General features: G+C 33.9%; 1 protein-coding gene and 1 pseudogene across 2 annotated transcripts; one reads left to right on the plus strand and one right to left on the minus strand.

Annotated features, from left to right (window-relative positions):
- The first annotated feature begins 246 nt into the window (after nt 1-246).
- LOC125371400 lies at nt 247-4,819 on the plus strand (annotated as a pseudogene).
- Nucleotides 4,820-16,430: 11,611 nt separating this feature from the next.
- LOC8280365 (L-2-hydroxyglutarate dehydrogenase, mitochondrial) lies at nt 16,431-22,394 on the minus strand. 2 transcript variants are annotated; one of them, XM_048370161.1, is made up of 5 exons: nt 21,359-22,394; nt 20,852-20,918; nt 20,482-20,737; nt 18,499-18,658; nt 16,431-16,911 (listed from the first exon to the last, which is right to left on the minus strand). In XM_048370161.1, exons 1-5 carry the CDS (start codon nt 21,899-21,901, stop codon nt 16,798-16,800), a joined length of 1,140 nt encoding a protein of 379 aa, XP_048226118.1. In that variant the 5' UTR covers nt 21,902-22,394; the 3' UTR covers nt 16,431-16,797. The 2 variants fall into 2 exon arrangements, with proteins under 2 accessions (XP_048226118.1, XP_002527381.1); XM_002527335.4 differs by having other exon boundaries at nt 20,482-20,918; nt 21,359-22,393.
- Between the last annotated feature and the right edge of the window lie 298 nt (nt 22,395-22,692).

Raw genomic sequence — 22,692 nt, forward strand, 5'->3', positions numbered from 1 at the left:
GAAGAAGATGTGCAAGTCCCTATCATTATAGGGAGACCCTTCTTAGCCACTGCTGGGGCCACTATTGACATAAAGAATAGGAAAATCACCTTTGAAGTGGGTGATGAGAAGATGGAGTATTCACTCACAAGTTCTATAGGTTCTCCTTCTAAGGAGGAAACAATCTATAGAGTGGATACTCTAGATGAAGCAGTGGAAGCTAAGGCCACAAATTTATAACTCGATGATTCATTGCATACGATCTTAATGGGGAGTGCAGATGAAGAGGATTGGGAAACAAGGGAGTACAAAAGGTTCTTGAAAGAGACACGAGCGCTAGCAGCTGATGAGCCTATCAAGGAAGTGTTGAAATCAAGGGAGTATAAGGAGAGTACTAAGCCTCCTGAGGTAGAATTAAAACCCCTTCCCTCTAACTTGAAATATGTGTTTATGGGTCCTAATAAGACATACCCTGTTATTATTAATGTTGAACTCAATGACATGCAAATTGAGCAATTGCTTGTGACTTTAAGAAAATACAGGAATGTCATTGGGTACACTATTGATGATATTAAGGGTATTAACCCATCTTTTTCTACATGCATAAGATCAATCTTGAGGACGACCATACCTTTTCTATAGAATCTCAAAGAAGGCTTAATCCAAATATGATGGAAGTAGTCAAAAAGGAGGTTCTTAAATTGCTTGATGCAGGGACAATCTACCCTATCTCAGATAGTAAGTGGGTTAGTCCTGTACAAGTGGTTCCAAAGAAGAGAGGTATGACCGTTGTCAAGAATGACAAGGGTGAACAAATCCCTACTAGAACCGTGACAGGGTGGCGAATGTGCATTGATTATAGAAAATTAAATAAAGCCACTCGAAAAAGACCACTTTCCTCTCCCGTTTATTGATAAAAAAATTAGAAAGGTTGGCAAGGCATTCCTTTTTCTGTTGGTTAGATGGATACTCAGGTTTTTTCCAAATTCCTATTCATCCTGACGATCAGGAAAAGACTAATTTTACCTGCCCTTATGACACCTTCGCTTATCGGAGAATGCCATTTGAATTATGTAATGCTCATGCCGCTTTTCAACGATGCATGATGGAAATTTTCTCAGGTCTTATTGAGAATTCTATGGAAGTTTTTATGGATGACTTCTCAGTCTATGGAACATCTTTTGATGTTTGCTTTAATAATTTGGAAAGGGTGCTTCATAGATGTAAAGAAGTCAACCTAATTCTCAACTGGGAAAAATGCCAATTTATGGTATAGTAGGGTGTCGTTCTAAGTCATGTTGTTTCTCATAGGGGCATCGAAGTTGATAGGGCTAAGATAGAGGTCATTGAGCGTTTACCACCGCCTAATTCTGTAAAAAGAGTAAGGAGTTTCTTTGGTCATGCGGGGTTTTATCGCCGTTTTATTAAGGACTTTTCATAAATTGCTCGACCTCTAACTAAGCTCTTAGGCAAGGATGTTTCCTTTGTTTTTACTGATGTTTGTATTGAGGCTTTTGACAGGTTAAAGCAAGCTCTTATATCTGCACCAGTCATGCAATTGCTGGACTGGAATCTTCCATTTGAAATCATGTGCGATGCTAGTGATTATGCCGTTGGGCAGTGTTAGGCCAGAGGAAGGATAACAAGCTCCATGCCATCCACTACATGAGCAAGACTCTTGATTTGGCCTAGATGAAATATGCCACAACCAAGAAGGAATTATTGGCAGTGGTGTGTGCAATGGAGAAGTTTCGGTCCTATCTGGTTGGATCGAAGGTGATAGTCCACACGGATCACATGGCATTGAGGTATTTGATGAGTAAGAAAGATGCTAAACCTCGCTTGAGTCGGTGGATTTTGTTGTTATAAGAATTTGACTTGGAAATTAAGGACAAGAAAGGAGCAGAAAATGTTGTTGCCGATCATGATAGGAAATCATCATCTTAGCAACCATACACCCTAATAACTAATGAGTTACGATACATATGGAATGCAAGAAAACACCCTCCAATCAAGATGATTCCAAAACCCAAGGATCTCCTCAAGTGAAGTTAGGAAAAAACTAGTTCCAACAATGAAACTAGCACTTGAATTCAACTCCAAACGCCACAAACCAAGTATGATTTGATAAGTTATGAATCAAACACAAGATTTTGGTTAGAGAACGCCACAAACTAAAAATAGTTTGATAAGTTCAAAGTTCATGCAAGAACTTAAGCAAAAACACTCACAAAGAGCAAACAAAGATTATCATTCAAAATTCTATATTTACAAATGGATCTGGTTTTGATATTTATAGCCAAAACAAGACAAAGAGAACCTAAATGGATGTCTTTTGAGCTATCCCACGTTTTCCCTTTTAATTCCCCTTGAAACTCATTAAAATGGCTGTTTTTTTACATTGATAGCACTCATTTTGTAACCCCCAAATGACAACTAAACATGTGCACTCATTTGTAACTCCACACACCACACATATAACTCACACCTAATAAAATAATCCTTAATTAAATAAAAATAAACTAAAATAATTACTTAAGCTAAAACCCAAAAGATAAGAACCCATATAAATATGAATTAAGCTCAAAGGCCTAATCATAGACGAATGGCTTTTATTCTTCAAAATGGTCTAAATGCTTCATTATAAGGTTGGACTCTTGTTTTCATGCATGAGTTGCATTTCCATTTTGGACCTTTTGGTTCATGCCTTTGCAATGTAATCTCATGGCAGCCTTGATTCATATCAGATCATCTCTCCCAACTTGTCATTGATGGTGAAGGTGATGAGGATCCCTCGATCGATGATTCATTCCCTAATGAGCAACTTCTAGCTCTAGCTAATAAGGAGATCCCATGGTATGTTGATATAGCCAACTACTTGGCTAGTAGTACTATTCCTGATGCCTATTCATCACAACAAAAGAATAAATTCTTTAAAAAGGTGATGATACATTATTGGGACGAACCTTTTCTTTACAAATCTTGTGCTGATGGGATGATTAGAAGGTGTATTCCAGAAAGTGAGGTGCCATCCATTATTTCACATTATCACGATTTGCCATGTGGAGGACATGCTGGCACAAATAAGACCGCGGTAAAGATTCTTCAGTGTGGTTTTCATTGGCCAAGTCTTTTCAAGGATGTCCATCAACTTGTTAAGTCTTGTGATCGATGTCAACGAATTAGTAACATCTCTAAGAGAAATGAAATGCCTCTTAATAACATCCTCGAGGTAGAATTGTTCGATGTGTGGGGAATAAATTTCATGGGACCGTTCCCTTCTTATTACTTGAATAAGTATATTTTGGTCGCTGTGGATTATGTCTCAAAGTGGGTTGAAGCCATAACTACTCCAACCAATGATGCTCGCATGGTAAGCAAGTTCTTTAAAAAGAATATTTTTTCCTCAATTTGGTGTACCATGAGTGTTGATTAGTGATGGAGGCAAGCATTTCTTAGAGAATCGACTTGAGGTGATGCTTAAGAAGTATGGAGTACATCATTAAGTGGGGCTTTCATATCACCCACAAACTAGTGGTTTGGAGATTTCTAACCGAGAGATCAAAACCATGTTGGAGAAGACGGTTGCGAATTCAAGGAAAGATTGGTCCGTGAAACTCAACGATGCACTATGGGCTTATAGAACAACATTTAAAACCCCTATTGGCACCACTCCATATCGACTAGTCTACGGGAAAGCATGTCATCTTCCTGTTGAATGAGAGTATCGTGCATTTTGGGCTATCAAGAGCCTAAATTTTAACTCTCAAATGGCGGGTGAGAAGATGCTCCTGGAACGTAATGAGCTAGAAAAGATTCGACTTGATGCTTATGAAAGTTCAAGGTTGTACAAGGAGAAGACTAAAAGATGGCATGACAAAGGGATTTTGAGAAGAGAGTTTAAGGAAGGCGACTTAGTTCTCCTTTTCAACTCTAGATTGAAACTCTTTCTTGGGAAACTTCACTCTCGATGGTCAGGACCGTTCCGAGTTAGTAAGGTTTTCCCTTATGGTTCAATAGAGCTTTGGAACAGACAAAATGGTACTTTCAAGGTGAATGGTCTAAGAGTGAAACATTATAGAGTCGGTGACCCTATTGATGAGAGTGTGGACATCACACTTTCCGACCCTTCATCAGAATGAATCGCAAAGGAGGTCTAGCTTATGACCTTATAAACAAGCGCTTTTGGGAGGCAACCCAATTAATTCCTAATTTTTATTTTCAATTTTCTTTTTACTCATACTTTACTTTATTTATTTACATTTTTCATCTACAAAAAAAATTATTAGAAAAACAAAATCATAAAAATAATTTTTCATTTTATACAAGAATTTTAGTACAGCATTGCAATTGCAGTATTGCACTTAGGATTTAAAACTTTGACTTTTTGTCTTCTTTTATTTTACTTTGTTTTGTGTGTTGTATTTTTATTTCTTTTACTTAATTTGTTTTAGCTTAGTCTTTACTTTTACCTTGTGTGCTGCGTGTGTAGTCTTTGTTTAGTAGGTCGTTTAGCTTAAGCCTTATTCTTGTTTTATCTCTTTCATTTTTTTTAATAGGCACTCATGCCCTCACCAAATTAGCAAAGAAGAGAAGAGGGAAGCGAGAGAATGAAGGCAGTCTAGTCCACAACCATCTCGCGGCTAAGAATTCTCAACCACAGGTAGCCCGCGGTTCTCTAAATAGAATAGCGTATGAGGCAGTCCACTCCACAGCAAGGCCGTGACCCAATATCTCGAGCCATTACCAGACCGTGACCTCACACCTAAAAAGGTAGAAACAGCTTGCTCCACGGGATGGATGCAATGCACCCATGAACATCGCAGCCTGGTCGCGACCCATCTCCTCACGGTTAAAAGCAGCAGCTCAAGCTCTATGTTCGGTGCCACACTCTCTCGTTCCTCTTCATCAACTCACAACTGCAAAATTTTTGGTTCAACTCTTCGGCATTTATTGAAATTGCATAATATCTTGATTGAATTTACTTTTCATTAATCAAGGATTTCGTAACCAACAATGAGATATCCTGATTAATTCGAAACCTAGGTTTGAATTGCTTGATTTTTGGCAGAAATTCATGAATAATCTGCTGGATTTTTAGTGCCCGATTTAACCAGACGTCAATCAAACTCGGTTAGTTCGGCTTCATATAATTCCTTGGCCGTGATTTGGTGCATAAAATCGTAATTTCTTTGAAGAATATTTGAAGGGGGTAGCGATTGATTTGTTTTCGGCATGGAATTGACGTCAATATTGCTCCTTTAGGTTATTGATTATTATGAGAGATTGTTGTTAGCGGAGATTGAAGCAGAATTGTGAGTCTTGTGAATAGTGATTAAGGGAAAGGAATTTGGACTTTGACATTGAGACAATTTGCTGAGTATTACATCAATGGGCCATCCTACAAACACTAAGCAAAAGAAAGCCCCTCCATACCCAAGTTCCAGGGGAAAGCCAGTTTTTAAAGGAAAAAGCTCTGTCTCCAAGACCAAATCTTCAATTACGAAGGGTAAAACAGTAGCCTCTTCATCTTCTCACGCAAAACAAAAAGAAAAGGTTGTCATCGATTACTATGATATCAAATTTAGAGATGGCGATCAACAAGCGAAGTATGAAAAGTTGTTTGTGAGAGGAGTAACTACTACTCGTTCTTACAATATTGATGTTCTAAAATCCTTACACATTGAAGACAATGTCCAATTGCTATTTTCTAACATTGGTTTGGATGATCTTCTCATAACAAAATACCCCACGTATAAGAGAGTCACACCAGAATTTTTGAGCTCTTTGAAAGCCGTTACTTACTCGGGACCGAGTTATGGTGATGGTATGATCACTTTTTGAATGTACAATGAGGAACATACTTGGACGTTGCCCAAGTTCGATGAGGTTCTTGGTTTGTCTACTGGTGGACCGAGGTTCACCCCTAAACATTGGTCTACCATGTCCCTTTGGCGAACTTTGACTAATGAAAGTGATTATGATTCGAAGGGGAGCCCGACAACCTTAATCTGGCACCTAGCTCTTGGATACATCATTTGATTGTTCGCAAACACTATTTGGTCGACAAGATGGGGGTAAGGTTCGAGTAGATGAGCTATATATGCTCCATCAATGCTTCATGCTCAACCTATTGAGGTTGGTGCTTACCTTATTTAGAAAATCCAAACCCTGGCAAAATCGATCACTAGTGGTGGAGCCTTTGTGCAAGGGGGACTCCTAACCCCGATTGCTCTTTACTTGGGCCATAGGGATCGACTTGAGGAAGATGGTTTTGTTGATGGAACTGATGTTGTAGATATCCCTTCAGGTTGGTTTAAAAAGAAAGAAGGCACCACTCTTTGGTGTATCAAGGACGTTGAAGATGAACTACCTTCTCCCGAGGAAATGTCTTTGCACAATGAGGCAAATTGGTCTTTCGGTAGCACTCAACCAAGAGCTCGAGTGCCTATTCTTCCCGAGCACCAATCATACCTAGTACTTCTGAGGGTGCTAGTTCCTCCTCTATGCCGATCAAGAGAGCCCTTGAAAAGATCTAAAATTTAGTTGATGAGATCAAGGACGAGCTAAAGATACTCAAGGAAAGCTTTTCATCCATGATTACAGTTCTGGAGAATCTAAATACTTGGATGAAACCACAAGGGTTTTTGAACTCTCTTCCCCCTCTTCAGTGAGGTTTTGTGAGTACCTCTCCCTTTTACTTATGTTTATATTTTGCTTTTGCACTGTGGACATTGCAACATTCAAGTGTGGGGGAAGGTATTAATGTATGATTTAGTTTTTTTTTTTTAAAAAAAAAATTAAACATTCTAAGCCAATTTATGAAGCAAGTAATTTTAAAAGAAAAATATTTTTCTATAGTTCTTGTCATGAGTTGATTGACACTCAATTGAATAACTCAGTATGATGTGTACGTCCTTTCTTGGTAATGGGTTGTAGCTAGAATTATTTTCTGGGCCCGAACTCGACTAATGCATGTATCTTGAGTAACTTGTGAGGAATTTGAGCCAAATAGACTGACACATTTGAATCAATCTCTGTGTTTCATGTGTGATTAGATATTTTCCTCTTATGTAGTACGATTCTTGGACTTGCCTTGGTTCTATTCGAGACTTTGTGACACGTATATAGGGGGATGATCAGAGATTCCTTTAGGTAGTTAGAGCCTCAAAATTTAGGATTAGGATTATTCACTCCTTTTTCTTTTTATTTTACATTCCCCTCTAGGTTGAACCATGTTGAGCTCCAATCCTATTTCTTGACGCCCTACATTACATGCCTTAGAGCCCTTTTGTAGGTTTTGTTTGGATTTCACAGAGTATGCTACTACAATGTATGCTTTATATGTCAATATGGAGATTGTGATACGAAAGAAAAGTTGCAAAGTTTGTTACTCAAATAAAGTGTTAGTTTATTTTCAAAAAAAAGAAGTGAAAAAGTTCGGGAAAGAAGCACATAATTTCCCGATATCAAAAAAAAGAAAAAAAAGAATGAACCTAAAATTTGGAAAAAATTGTGTTGGTCGGGGTAGATTTTATTTATTTTTATTAGGATTTGAGCACCACATCCCCAAATGACGTCGTCTTACCCTATTCTAATCAAGTATACGCTATTATAAGGAACTTATGACCCCTGTGTTTGTGCCCCCCCAAAATAAGTGGAGAAAGACGAGAGGCAAGTCTAAAGAGGAAAACTACAAAAATGTCGACGCGCGTGAACGAAGAATAGGTTGAGTGATGATGCTGCTACCTTTTTAAACACTTGAGAGACTCTATTTTTTTTTTCTTTTACAAAACTAAAGTGAGAAGCTACATGCATATGACTGAGTTAAAGGAAGGAAGCGGTAAGATTAGTTAGCTATTGAAGGGTGTTATCGACTCACTGTTTCATTCCATGTTCGTTGATTTGTGACATTAACATAGTTCCTAAAATGATTTTAATTTTTCTTATAATTGTTACTTGATTGAATTTATTGGTTTGGATGTTCATTATTTGGCTTTGTAGGTATGCCATCTGAAAATCTTCATGAGATCTTACTCATCTACTAGGGTAACCTAGGGGTTTAAAGGGTTTTTTGCACATGCTAAGTGCAACAGTGATTCCTACGACAGTGAGTTAGGATTTTATTGCTTTATTAGTATAGTTTTTCTTATTTTTGTTTTGTTCCCTAACACAATAATATATGCATTTTATATGCTATATAAATACATTGTTCTTCATGTTATCTTCGCATTTTTAATCTTTTAGAGTTATTATTTGTTGTTTTCGATATTTCTCTCCTCGGGTTCGTTTTGTTTTATTTTTATAGGAATTGGCTCGAGTTGCTAGGCGTTGGCGAGGATGTTTGTAGAGTCGTTCATGGTCAAGCACGATGTCAAAGAGATACTCATGCACAAGAGGATTTTATATCGTGAAACGAGTAAGAGAAGCTATCCCGCGGCCACCTGCGACTTAGCTTTCAAGGCCCACAATAAAGCAAAGAAACAGTCCACTTCGCCCCCTTCTCGCGGCCTGCTTGTGGCTGGATCTTCAAAACTGTATTTTAGATGCCTGTTTAGTCAAATTTTTAGGGTGCAAACCTAGCCAAACTCCTGGATATTCTATCATATAAATAGCTTGTGGAGAGGATTTGAAAAGGGAGGCCCCTTTCTTCTTTTCTCCTTAGTTTTTAGCTGCGTGTTTTTTCTCTATTAAATGTTACTTTTCTTTGTGCTTCTCATCATTCAATAATCAATCCAAGTATTCTCCTTTTTTCTTTTTTTAAGTTGTTATTAATTAGGTTTTCTTTTATAATCTATTTTGTTTATTTAATTATCATGAGTGAGTAGTTTTCTAATCTAGGGTTAAGTGAACCCTAGCCATGATTGATATATGATTTGTTCCTTTAATTTTCTAAATTAATTATTTAATTGCTCTTGCTTAATTGATTGTGCGTATTCCAGTACTAGATTAGAGATAATTAGTATTGTTATATGATTCCATTGTCTTTATCACAACGAGAGTTGGGTTTGACGGATTTGAATATTTCAATTAAGGACATGAAATTCTCCACGAGAATAGGTAGAATGGATTGTTAGGAAGTCAGGGTATTGAGTTTAGTGTCTTTAATTTTCATGATTCCACAAGAGTAGGTTTTGATTGCATATTAGGGAAGCCATCGATACTCGAGAGAGATCTATGGTATTTTTAGGGTTTATCTTTCCTTACGAACATTTATTTAATTAGTTTGGGGTAGGAACTTATCTTTGCGTTAATTATGCTAGTGGAAATACTTAACTCTAGGTACTTTTTATCCTTGAATTTATTCTCATTATTATTATTTGCATTAATTAGATTTAGATTAATTCTTTCTCAATCGTTGATTTGGTTACTTACTTAGCATTAATTAAAGTAAAGATTAACTAGTTTTTATTACTCTATTCTCTGAGGATTCGACCCTTACTTGCCCGATTACATAGTTAGGATGTCTAGTTAGGTTATTTTTTATAAGCACGCGACATCCTGTCAGTGTTGTAAAAAGGAAAAATAGAACTCTTGTTGAGATGGCTAGTACTATGCTTAATGAGTATGAGTTACCTACATACTTTTGAGTGGAAGCCGTCGACACTTCTTGTTATATAATAAATAGAGTTCAAAAGACCAAATTTAAATAAAATCTCTTTGAAGCTATAGAATTGAATAAATATAAGATTTCATATTTAAGAGTATTTAGTTATAGATGCTATATCTTAAATACCAAAAATAATCTTAGAAAATTCTCACTCAAAATGGATGAAGTCATCTCTCATGGCTATTTCTTCTCTAGTAAAGTTTATAAGGTATTTAATAAAAACGTTGTAATTTTAAAATTCAATTTAATTTATATATATAATTACTCGTGCCACATGGCATATATGACAAAAAAATCGATAGTTTCACTATTGAATTATTTAAAAGTGATGTTTTTAAGAAAAAAGTTATAAGTTTTACTTTTGAATTATTTAGGAGTAATGCTTTTAAGAAAGAGATTACAAGTATGACGTTTGATATAGTTGGTTTTTATATTATATCAACAAGAAGTATAACTCATTTTAACTTGATGAAAAGATATTTCTATAAGGATATTACAAAAACAACAAACTAACAATGGAAAGTTTTGAAATAAGTTTATCAAACGGTGAATATTGGGTTTGCAACGGAGCATATATGATGGTTTGCAGCCTTTTTCTTTAATTATTATTGCAGTGTCAAAAAGACTAGCAAATTTGTTTTGTTGTTCATCCACATCATAATATGCTACCACAGTGTTAGACGAAAATAACCATGAAATTCCTATACCTTTTGGCCTAGGAATTCTAGTTGCAGGTAATTTATTCAATGAGAGTATATGTATATGAAACTTACGGTATGTATTATACATAAAATTTAAAATAAAGGTTGGTTATTAAACTGTCCAAATTGTAATAATTTTTAAATAATAGTTGTTCCTAACTTATTCGTGTATTATCATGCATGAATTGAAGTCTGTTTCTTGTAACAGTTCAGAATGCATGACGCGCTTGGTAAGTTTATACCTTATTCTAGTTATAAATTATATTTGATTGCTTTTTATGCAATGATTTAAATTCTTATTTATTCTAATTATATTGATTTAATATGCAAATGCACTACAATAAAGGATGTGTCTCCCAAATGAGGCATTATAACAAAAAATTTAATATTGAATCAAGTCTAGAAGGTACACCATGAAGTTATGCGTTCATATCAGAAAATTGAATCTCGTGATAAGAAGAAGAAAAGGACAAGTGACATGTGTAGATTACACACACGTTTGAGCAATGTCAATAGTGCATTTGGTATATATACTTGTATGAGTTGAGATTAATGAATAGAAAAGCATTTGGCAGCCTGGTAGTTAAACCATTAGTTGACTATAGAACAAATATTAACATAACACAATCTGGTATGATTCCCATATTATTCAATTGATAATATACTTTTATTTTTTTAATTATAACCTTTTGAAGTTTTTTAAGTTTCGTATTAATATATGTTCCTATTAGCTTATCAATTAAGAAATTGTTTTTGTCTATAACTTAGTAAATGTTTCCACCTATACATCAAATCGATAAATGATTGACACATATTCATTAGTTCTAAATAATGAAGTATGTGTCAATCATCCAATACCAAAATGTAAAATATATGTGAAAAACCTGGTATGATTCCCATATTATTCAATTGGTAATTTATTTTCAATTTCCTTTTAATTATAACCTTTTGAAGTTGTTTAAATTATCTAATTGGTATGCAACTAACATATGTCCCTATTAGCCTATCAATTAAGGGAAATTTCTTACCTAGGCTTGGTGTATATCCCCATTTATACACCAAATCGATAGATGATTGACATATATTCATTAGTTTTAAATGATGAAGTATATATAAATCATCCAATACTACAGTGTAAAAGATATGTGAAGAACCTGGTAAATTCCCATATTATTAAATTGATAATTTATTTCCAATTTCCTTTTAAGTTATCTAATTGGTATGCCAATAACATATATCCCTATTAGCCTATTAATTAAGGGAAAGTTTTTGCCTAGGCTTGGTGTATGTCTCTATTTATATACCAAACCGATAAATGATTGACATATATTCATTAGTTTTAAATGATGAAGTATGTATCAATTATCCAATACCATAGTGCAAAACATATGTGAAGAATCTGGTAAATTTCTATATTATTCAATTGGTAATTTATTTCCAATTTTCTTTTAAGTTATCTAATTGGTATACCACTAACATATGTCCCTATTAGCCTATCAATTGGAAAATTTCTTATTTAGGATTGGTATATATCCCCACCTATATACCAAACCGATAGATGATTGACACATATTTATTAGTTTTAAATAATAAAGTATATGTTAATCATCCAATACCAAAATATAAAATACTCATACATACGTGCCACTCTCCTATTAGTTATAATGTATATACCAAGCCTATGTAAGAATCTCTTATTAATTAAGACTATTATACTTAATATAATCTTTTTAACATTGAAAATAATTAATGTCAGTACCTTTTGACTCACTGTTAGATTTTATAGTCAAATATTATCAACTAAATTTTCAGAATGAATTTCTATCGCTATATCTATATCTATCGAGATTTCAAATGAGGCAAAACACTTTCAGCTCGAAGGAGTTTCAAAAATAAAGTTGAGCAAATATGGAATTGCCATTACTAAAGAGAGTTAAGAGGTCATAGTTTCGCATTGTTACTCCATCTCCATCTGAGCTTTTCGATCTTCAGTTTTTCCAGTTAGGTTAGGTTTAGTAACTGAATCGACCGATGCACACCCCTAATGGGAGCATATCTAAAGCAAAAGGCATTAATGTGTTTGAACCAGAAAGTAGACACTCTAAGGAAGAATTGCTTGTAGGGGGTTCATTTGGTTGAAAATTTAATAAGAGGATATATATCAATTAATGTTTAGTCTTTTTTTGAAATAGGGTTCTAGTCTTTCAATCCATTCACAGTATCAGTGTCACGACCTGATCTATGGGCCCGTGACCGGCACTAGGGAATAAATAGGCCTAAGGCCACAAAATCTCGTAGTAAGCTTGACAAATCACTAAACAAATTAGAATTTGGACTCAATCCAAACCACTTTTTTCACAATTAATCTTAAATCAACGAGTACTATAAATTAAATTCGGTCCGCCAGCATAATTAGGTGAGACTTGAATTTATATAAAATTACAACTGAATTTATAAAATTTTTACTGCGGAGAATCTAAAATTTTACAAGTCAAACATACCAAAATCAATTACATCAACCCGATGATGAAGGAGTCGGGTTACTAGATAAGAACTGCGGGAAGACTAACAATCACAGATCTGACGACCTCCTAGTTCTGCTCTGATGCCTCGGGTGGAGTGAGCCGAACTGACGGATTATCGAGATGCTTGATCGCTCGATCGACTCGCCTCTAGCCACTGGAGTCCGATCGATGATCCGAACGCACCAACGGACTTGAAACAATATGTTGATGACGATCCTAACTTCCGATCCGACCCCTAATCATCTAGAGAGATTTATAGACGATCTCGGTCGTCGATTTTCAAACGGAGTCTGATCGCCACGAAACTGGTGTCATTGGAAAGCTTGAGCTGAGGAGAGTCCGGACATGCCCTCTGGTCGGCAAAAACTCGCCGGAAAAGCCTGAAATTCCAGCTGCCCTTACTCTTTTCACCTCGTCGGATCTTGCAATTCTGACAGCCTCAAGGGGTAGCGATGTTCGGAAAAGAAAGCCCAGAAGTTGCTGATCATTTTGAGCCCAAGAACGCCGCTAAAGGTCGTCACGCTTAAGCCGCCTCACGACCTCTCGGCCGCCACCACGCCTACCACCACGGATGGCAGCCTGACACTCTTCACCTTCTTCTCCGACATGCTGACGCTCCTCTTCTTCTTCTTCTCTTTCTTTTCTTTCTTTTCTTCCTATCGACATTTGGTCCCTGAACTTTTCTTCTTTACCATTTAGTCCCTCAACTTTTTTAATTACAACAATTTCATACTGTAAAAATTTCTGATTAATCCTTAAACTTTTCTTTAGCTTTTCAATTAAGCCCCTAACTATTTAATTTGGGCCAAATTAGAATTATTGAAAATATATAATTACTTATTTACCCTTGCTTTTAAATGCAAAATCACTAAAAAGCCCTTACCAACATATTTAATTACAATAATACCAAACATACAAATTTTCATTAAAACCCCGTATTAATAAAATTATACTTTTAGTCCTTATTCTAAAATAAATTCCAATTTAGTCCTAACACAATTAATTTAATTAATCAATTTGCTAAAAAAATTTCAATTAAAACTTACACCATTAGCTAATTAAAATGCCATTTCCCTAATAATTCTTTTATAAAATATTCTTTACTAATTCTTTTATAACTTTCAATATAGAAATTAATTTATATATTCACATCCGATAAAAATTGAACGACCGAAAATAAATCCATTTTCCAAAGAATTTACTTAATTAATTTCTTAAAAATCAAACAAATTAGATATACAAAATAACTTGTCCAGCATTAAAATTCCATTTAAATCATTCCAATTAAACCAATTAAAAAGAAAGTAAAATTAATTTAAATAAAAACTCATCTATTAATTATTATTAATATTAGTATTACATTTTGCTTGGTTTTATCTAGGACTGTAGTGTGTCAGGTAAGATGCTTTGCTAGGAGAAGCAAATAATGGTGGGTCATCTTTTTTAATAGCAATAAAATCATCATAAATATGCTTATATTATGTTTAATTGAAATCCATAAAATTTATGAAATTCATTTGCAAATCTAAAACTTATGTGCTTTGAATGAAGTGGAAGTTAACTTAAAATTTTACACAATCAAATTTGTGTGGAATTGGTTATAACTAAACTAAATTCTAATAAAATAGATAAAATTTCCAAATGAAGTCCATATTAGTAAATTAATACATTTTATAACATCAAATTATCTTTTTTTAACTTTATCATTTTCATTTTACTTTGTTTTTTATGTCTTTATCTAAAATGAAATGAATTCTTTTATAAATTTTAACCAAATATAGTATTAGTCTTATTTAAAATTGAGTAGAGGGTGTAATATTCAGATTCTAAACTAGGGGAATCAACTAGGATTAATACTTGGGAGTCAGCATTAGGTTCCTTATTTTGGATTTCGAACAGACGATCGAGGAGACTCGGGGTATTTTGTATTTTCTTTCTCTTTGACATTCTAAAGATAAGAAAAAAATTTATTATAAAAGATAAATAGAGAGAATTTAATTTGCGATGAAGTTTACCTTAGATAAGTAAAAAGAAGTGCTTAAAGTTGTTTAAAGAGATAAGTACTTAACGAGAGAAAGAGCTTGTAAAGAAGAAATGAAGGACGGATAAAATTTATAGACATAAGATGATTATTTTTAAGAGGTCAACTACATTTTATGTCTCTCAATTTTGGTTATTTAGTCGGTTTAATACTTTAACTTTCGATTTAACCTAATAGACATTTGAATTTTTTTTTTGTGATATTTTAATACTTTTTGACATATGTCTTTATCTAATACGTCCATATGTATAGCATAAAGATGTTTAAATAATACCAAAAAATTAAAGTTCATGTCTATGTTAGGTTAAATTGAAAGTTAAATATGCTTAAATATCAAATAAAGTAAAATTCAGGTGTTTGTTAGGTTCAATCTAAAGCTAAAGTGTTAAATGACTAATTAATACAAGTTAAAGGGTATAAATATGTATTTAGCCTTTTTAAAATAATTACAGCCCAAATTTTGTTGCCGTTAAGAAGGAACGAATGTTTGATATGTATTTGAAGAAGCTAGAGGGATGCAAAAAAGAAAGAAAAATCTTCAAAATTATCCCAAAATTAATAAAAATATCATTTTACTGTGTAAATTTTTTTTAAAAGTACTATTTTTCTAATTTTTTTTTAAATTTATAATGTGGTTGTATTTCAGTTGGTTTCGGTTATTTTTCATTTGTTTTATCCAAAAACAATAAAAATAAATAAAAAATCAACCAAATTCATAAATTGTAAAAAAATATTTTAAAAACTATATTTTTGATTTTTTAACACAGTAAAAATGAAAAGAATAAAAAAAATCATAAATTTGATAAATTTAAAAAAAAAAAGTATTTCTTATATTTTTTCAAAAAGAAAAGGAGTGCGCCAATATTTGAAAGTTTAGGTGTTTAAAACAAAAATATTTCAAAATACTCACCCGGTGTAATTTTAGTTATTTATTTTCAACATAAGCTTATAAAGGGAGGGGCATTGTTGACGCCAGCTACTAAATTATGAGAAAGGCCGAAAGACGGTCTATAAGCCTGAGAAGTGATATATTGACCAGGGATAAGAAATAAGGAGTTGTACTCTTTATTGAATTATGTGTTTTGTAGATAGTAAATTTTTTAAAATTTATTGAATTATGTTTCTTGTAAATAGTAGAATTTTATTGGAACTTATATTTTTACTTCAGTCAGGAGTCTTAACAGAATATGTGGTAGAGCAAAGCTCATTGTAAAACACACGACTTTTATACACAAATCAATACAATTTTATTTTGTTCAACTCTCAATAAATATTCAATCCATTGATTCATAATCCTTTGATCACACTAAAATTTTCCAGTGGAATTGAAAGCTCTAGTACAAATTTAATTTACTTTCCTAGAGTGGCCGGACGATTTATCTCCTAGATCAATTTTTCATTGGCCGAGACACGTTCTTGATCAACAAATCTATCTTTTACTTTTATACACTTCATATTATTTTATTCTTGTAGCTAGCTGCAAAATCTACTTTTAAAATATATTTGAAATATTTTTTTGGCCGAGATACATTGATTTTTGGCCGTGAATAACAAAATATAATCTAAAATTCAAATTTAAAATCAAAACTTATTATATTAAAAAGATTATGGAAACCTATTACAAAAGCATCTGCACGAGTACTGTATAATGAGGGCAGGCCATGGAAGTGACTGCCGGATTTGCCTTCATCTCCATGAACAATAGTTTACTTTGATATGAACATAAGTTATTTTCAAGTTGTTAATAAATAAAAGATGTGCATTTAAGTGGCTAGAAATTTATTTGGCTCAATATACCTGGTGTTATTAACATTCTGTCACGGGCAGAACACATGGTATCCCTTGCCAATAAGGAGCATCATCAACCTTATAGTTTATTGTTAATCTTGCATGGAAAGAATAGCAGTTGAATTCGAAATCAGATCCCCAATTGATGTCATATCATTTCAAGAACCTGCTAGCTATATATTCTGCAATCGCCATGCTTGATGTTAGACCAGGTGATTCAATACCAAAAAGGTTGATAAGACCAGGCACTCCATGAATATCTTCTCCCTGCATAAGGTTGCAAGAATTATACCAGTTATCAGTAGAAAATTTTAAATCATAACTACCACAATCCAATCTGTTCCGTTATCTAGAACCAGTAAAAAGTAAACAATGTTGCTAAGAGATTGAAAAGAAGATTCCATTGAAATTGGTATGTTGTACGATAATAGAAAATGAAGAAGAGAAACATTATGCAAGCTGGTGTTATACCATCTTAGTATGACAGCAAGCTCAGTGAACTGAAGTGATTGTGGTTTTCAACATATTTCGATTTGGATAAGGTGAATATGAAGCAATAAATGAGGCAAAGTTCTTGGCAAAGCAACTATAACCATTCTGTAACTGTGTAACCCTTATGAAACAGAAGTGGAGTAATTGGAAGAACAAAAAAAGACACTGCAATCACCATGCATGACATATATTCTTAAGCATATCCAAATTAAGACACAAAATTACCATAACCTGAATCAACTCCCAAAGGGACCCGATTCCTGAATTCTGAACTACATTAATTGCCTCATTCAAAATGACAAAAATTCATTTGAATTATGAAAGAAATATTTAATATCAAACAGAAATTTAACCGCTAATATAACAGTTTCGACAATCAAGATCCAGACCTGAATCCTAGGATGAGAATAATAAAAGCGCATTTAAGACCCAAAAATATGCCAGAATTTCATTTTACCAATAAATCTTCCCCAACGCAGATCAAAGATACAAGCCGGTTACTTTTCTAGTCTAATCTCAATTTCATACTCAAAACACATATCCCATTTGTACTGTTTTTTATCAAAGTACTTTTGTTTCTTTATTTCCCCCTATTTTTAATCATGTGCATTTTTTATATTCTCCCATTTACATAAAAATTTTATCTGGTGATGTGGCATTGTTATATTTTATCTGTTAAATAGGATTAAGTTCCAAGCAAACAGTTAAGGACTCAACAGGACACTCCTTTGGTTGAAAGGTTCAATAGCCTAAATGTGGAAGGGTCAAGGTTTAAATATGGATTTTCGATTTAGTTTCAGTTATCATTTTGACTATTAACACTTCTTATGGTTGTCATTTCACTGATAATGCACCGTCTTAGACTTATACATTACTGCCTAAAGAGTGGATGTTACTCACGAGTTCATTAGTGTAAGCCTCAATCAGCTACTAAGATAACCAGACAGAGCTGAGCCAATAAATTTCTTTTTCTCCAGGAGGAAAATAAAAGAAGAGACCAACACTTTTTATGTGCTACAAGGATTTATGCCAACCATTTTACTATCAATTTACAAAAATAAAAGAGAAAAAGGAAAATTATAAGAGTCAACTCAGTGGTACAAGAATGTCTGATAAGCCTCGATAGAACCTAACACTGGCCCCAATAGAAGCTGAAATGATAAGATAGTATCTCTCCAACAAATAATCCTGGGACATAACATAGGATAAAATCGTTTTATACTTTATTGCTAAGGTTTTTACCTGAAATTTTACCCAATTTCACCCCATCTCCAACTGCATAAGCTAAAACGCCCAAGGTTTGGGGCTGGCTAATCTATGTGGGAATAATAATTTAGAGATAAATAAGATGTAAGAGATTACCTGAATTACAAAGTCCATAGGAGCTTGTCCAGGACCTGAAACTTTTGGTCGAATCCCTGCATAACCTATCTCCAGTGTCCCAGTCTTCAAATTTGGATAATACTTCCTTATCTCCGGGTAAAATCTCTCTACACGATGGGCACTAACAGTGTAATCATACCTGGATGTAGCAACTGAACTAATGAGCTCTTATAGCTTTCTACAGACTTATTTGTTCTATCAGATTCTTTTATATTGAGTATACAGTTAAAAATTAGCTTTCTACAGACTTATCTGTTGCATGGAAGCACCTGTAAAGAGTTTATTTTATTGATAAAGTAATTGCAAGTTTTCATTGCCTCCACTTAGAAGAAATCTTTTCAACTTCGAAATGATATAATATGAACAACTTGTGGCAATAAACTACTAGAAGCTTCTATCAGTATTTGTATCCAATTTCTTTCCAATACAAGCAGAGTTCCTCTTTATTTTTTGCACGAAGACTTAAGGAACAATATTTTTGCTAAAATAGTTACTGCCAGTTAAAATACAAATGATACAGTATGACAATCTGTACGTGCATATAAATTGTGGGTGTGTGCATGATGGCGTGTATATAACAAAATCAAAACTGTAGAAATGCAATAAATCTAACAAAAATAAAGAGGACATGAAATGCCTAGGTCCTATGTAATTGCAAAACATGCTATCATTCAATCATTACAAAGTATTTTGTCTTAAACCAAAGTAAGTGCATATTAAATATTTTCTTTTCTTTTCTTAAGAAAATAGTGGGGTGTTGCCATGTGCGAACTATATTCAGAAAATTTATGAAGACCAGATGACTTTACTTATTGACCTTGTCATAAAAAACTAAACAGTGTGAAAACCTTATCTTTATAGTTACCCAATGAAGATTTTGTTTCCTCACAGCTCTCTTTAACTCCAAATCATAATAACTTTATCTTCTTTGATTCATATCCGACTGAAGTATTCATGAAGTTCCTATTTGAAAATAACTCACAATTATTCAAGACTTATTATCATTCATCCATTGGGGAAAGCTTGGTTGTTATACCTATGAGGTTGCCAGTTCAAATCTCCTCCACCCCTGATGCATCCAGAAAGGAATCATGATGCATTTCTGATCCAATGCAGCATCATTCTATTTTCAGGCATGCTAACATTCCTTCAGAATTAAGTCTGATTACAAGATTTCTACAATGATTGATCTAGGTAAATAAACTGACCAATTTTAAGGATATAATATTCCTATTTTAAAGAAAAGACAGGACAAACAACAACTTTACTGATGGTAAAAGGAAGCAAAATCTTTATCATCCATAGACAAACATTTGGATGTAAAAAGTCCATAAGGATAAATACAGGTGGGATTAGAAAATGACTAAAAGATACAGCATCAGAGTCAAAGACCAGAGAAACTACCAACGAAAACTAATGATGAGTTTCACAAATGTCTATAAATTTTATAATTCATTGGATCCTACCCATTTCCTGATTGATGAAATAAATAATAATAGCACAGCGCTTGTTTCACAGTAGTTGCTAGAATGAGCTTTCAATACTATTCCCACTGCACCTAAAAACTTTAGGCTAAAATTGACACAATTCTCACTATAGAAAGATACTAGACCAAAATCCAATAATTAAATCCTTTTCAGGTTGAAACAAATAAGCAAAAACATGCAATACCTAGCCCACCAAGTAAACACTTTTAAAAGAGATACTGTATATGCAATTCATCCCTGCGCCAGCACACAAGATAATATTTGGGAATTTTTTCAGTATTTGAAAGAGTATAAGAAACATTCAAACATAAACCTCGGCAGAGTAATAAAATTCAAAGAGTAGATTCTTTCCAGATAGTCTCTCTTGCACTAACTTAATGTACTTTTCATTCCACGCCCATTTAGGTAGCCTGACTTTAAACTCAATAAAACAAGCAATTTAAATGACCGAAAAAAATATAAATAAAAGGACTACCTATCAAGAAAGCTTGATATATCCTCTATACCATGAATCCACTCAACATCTGGGCCAAACTTAACCTGACCATCCAGATCCAGAGTAACATGAACTCCAAGCCCCCCATCCTCAGGTATAGGGTATATCAAATGCTGAAAAGGAGGAATTCTAGTATTTGATAAGGTGAAATAGCAACCGCGAGCAAAATGTGCAGGTGGAATCATAGTACTAGGTAGGCCATCAAATTTCCTTGCAAGCTGTAAGGCACTCAATCCTGCAGAGTTTATAACAAGCTCAGGAATAAGAATAAGCTCAGGGTGTAATACAGACTTTCCATCCCAATTTTCAAGATGATTTCTTCCAATGACATGAAGGTGCAGATGATTGCCTTCAAGATGGCCACCAGTTACTGTAGAATTGTAAGATAAGGTTGTCTTATAATTTTCAGCTTCTCCCTGGAGCAAAATTGGCCTAAATTGCAATCATATAACTAAAATAAAATAAAATATTGGAATAAGATAACAGGGCCCAGATCAAGACCTTATTTGGAGAAATATCATATGTAAGAGTTCAATTGAATTGATTCTTGCAAACATCATGTCATGCTCATAGTATTTGGAAAGTCTAAATACGAAGAGAGTTCAATTCAATTGAATTCTATATGGTCAATTCTCATGTTTCAATATGTCACTTCACTCCTGATCAAGAAAGAAATGTCACTTCTTTCAATTTTTTATTTTTTAGAAGACGAAGAAAAAAGGATATTGAATACTTGCACATGATCTATTCCAAAGAAGGCCAAGTTTTTCTCTTTTATTTTTTTGTTTTGTTTTCTTTCTAATTAAAACAATTAAATTCTAGCAACTACAAGGTGTAACGGAGATTATTGATTTACCAGTAAAGATAGCATAAGAGAATGAGCATCAACAATCCCAGAAACAGGAGAAAACAAAGCCTTAACACATTGCAAGCGAGGCTCCATTTTCATAGCTTCAAAACCCTCCAGCATTCTCAAACCATGAACCCCATTTTGAGCTGCAAGGTCCTTCAGATAATAAAGCTTTGGAATCTCATAAGCAGATGTAGCAACAATGAGCTTGCCAGTCTGTTTATGCGGAATCCCATGTTGGGAGCAATATTTATAGAGCAAATCTCTTCCCTTTACACAAAATAAAGACTTGAATGAATTGGGAGGATAGTAAATGCCAGCGTGAATGACTTGGCTGTTCCGGGAGCTGATGCTGGTGCCGAAAGTCGAGGCTGAATCTAACACTAGTACTTCTTTGCCTCTAAGTGCAAGCTCTCTTGCCACTGCTATGCCTACGATGCCTGCTCCTATTACCACGCACTCTAACTTCTCTCGTGGGACTTGTTTTGATGCTATTGAGTTTGAGGTTATTCTTCTTCTAAAGCTTCTAATTGTGTGCTTTAACATCATCCTCTTCTTCTTCTACTTATTACTTTCTCTATCTCACTGACGGGTAATCGAATTGCAGTGTCACTGCTATTTTGCCAATAACTTAATGACTGACCATTATTATGGATACACCTGTTGGCGAAGGAGCCACTAATCAGCAAATGATTGATTGTTATATACAAACTTTACCTGAAGTTGTTGGCGAGATACGATTTTCTTTTTTGTGTTAATTGATTAAAATAAGTTTGGATCTTTGATTACTTTTTTCTTTTTCTTTTTGTTTTTGATATTTTAAAATGCTTATCCTGTGCTTGTTGTTTTGTCCGAGCGAGGAAGAAGCTAGCACGAGAGGTAAACGGTTAAAGTGGCAAATTGCTTCCTCGACTTAAAAGCGGAATCCAATTAAATCCCAAATTGACTTTATTGCCTAAATCATCCTAAGACATTTGTAAAATTGGTTCCGTTCACTGCTTAATTAGATCTTAAGTTTAGGCGCGAAACAAATGCATCAATTAAAGGCAAAACCTTTTTGTTAAAGAACTCCAAGAATAGAACTCACTAGCTCTAATCCTTATGAACTCATGAATCACTAACTTGAAAATCTAAAGAACAACTTGAAATCAAACCTTAGAATCGTCTAATCAGATTGTAAGATGATCAAGAATTAGAACCTAAGAAAAACTAAATCTCTTAAACTCCAATTCCAAGTACGCTACAAAAGATAGATTAACTCCTTGATAAGTAAGTTTTACATTCAAACAAGAACACAAGATACAAGCAATTTTGGCTTGAAAGAAAGTAAAAAACTTTTA

Source organism: Ricinus communis, chromosome 10, assembly GCF_019578655.1.
Source record: "Ricinus communis isolate WT05 ecotype wild-type chromosome 10, ASM1957865v1, whole genome shotgun sequence".
NCBI classification, from domain to species: Eukaryota; Viridiplantae; Streptophyta; class Magnoliopsida; order Malpighiales; family Euphorbiaceae; genus Ricinus; species Ricinus communis.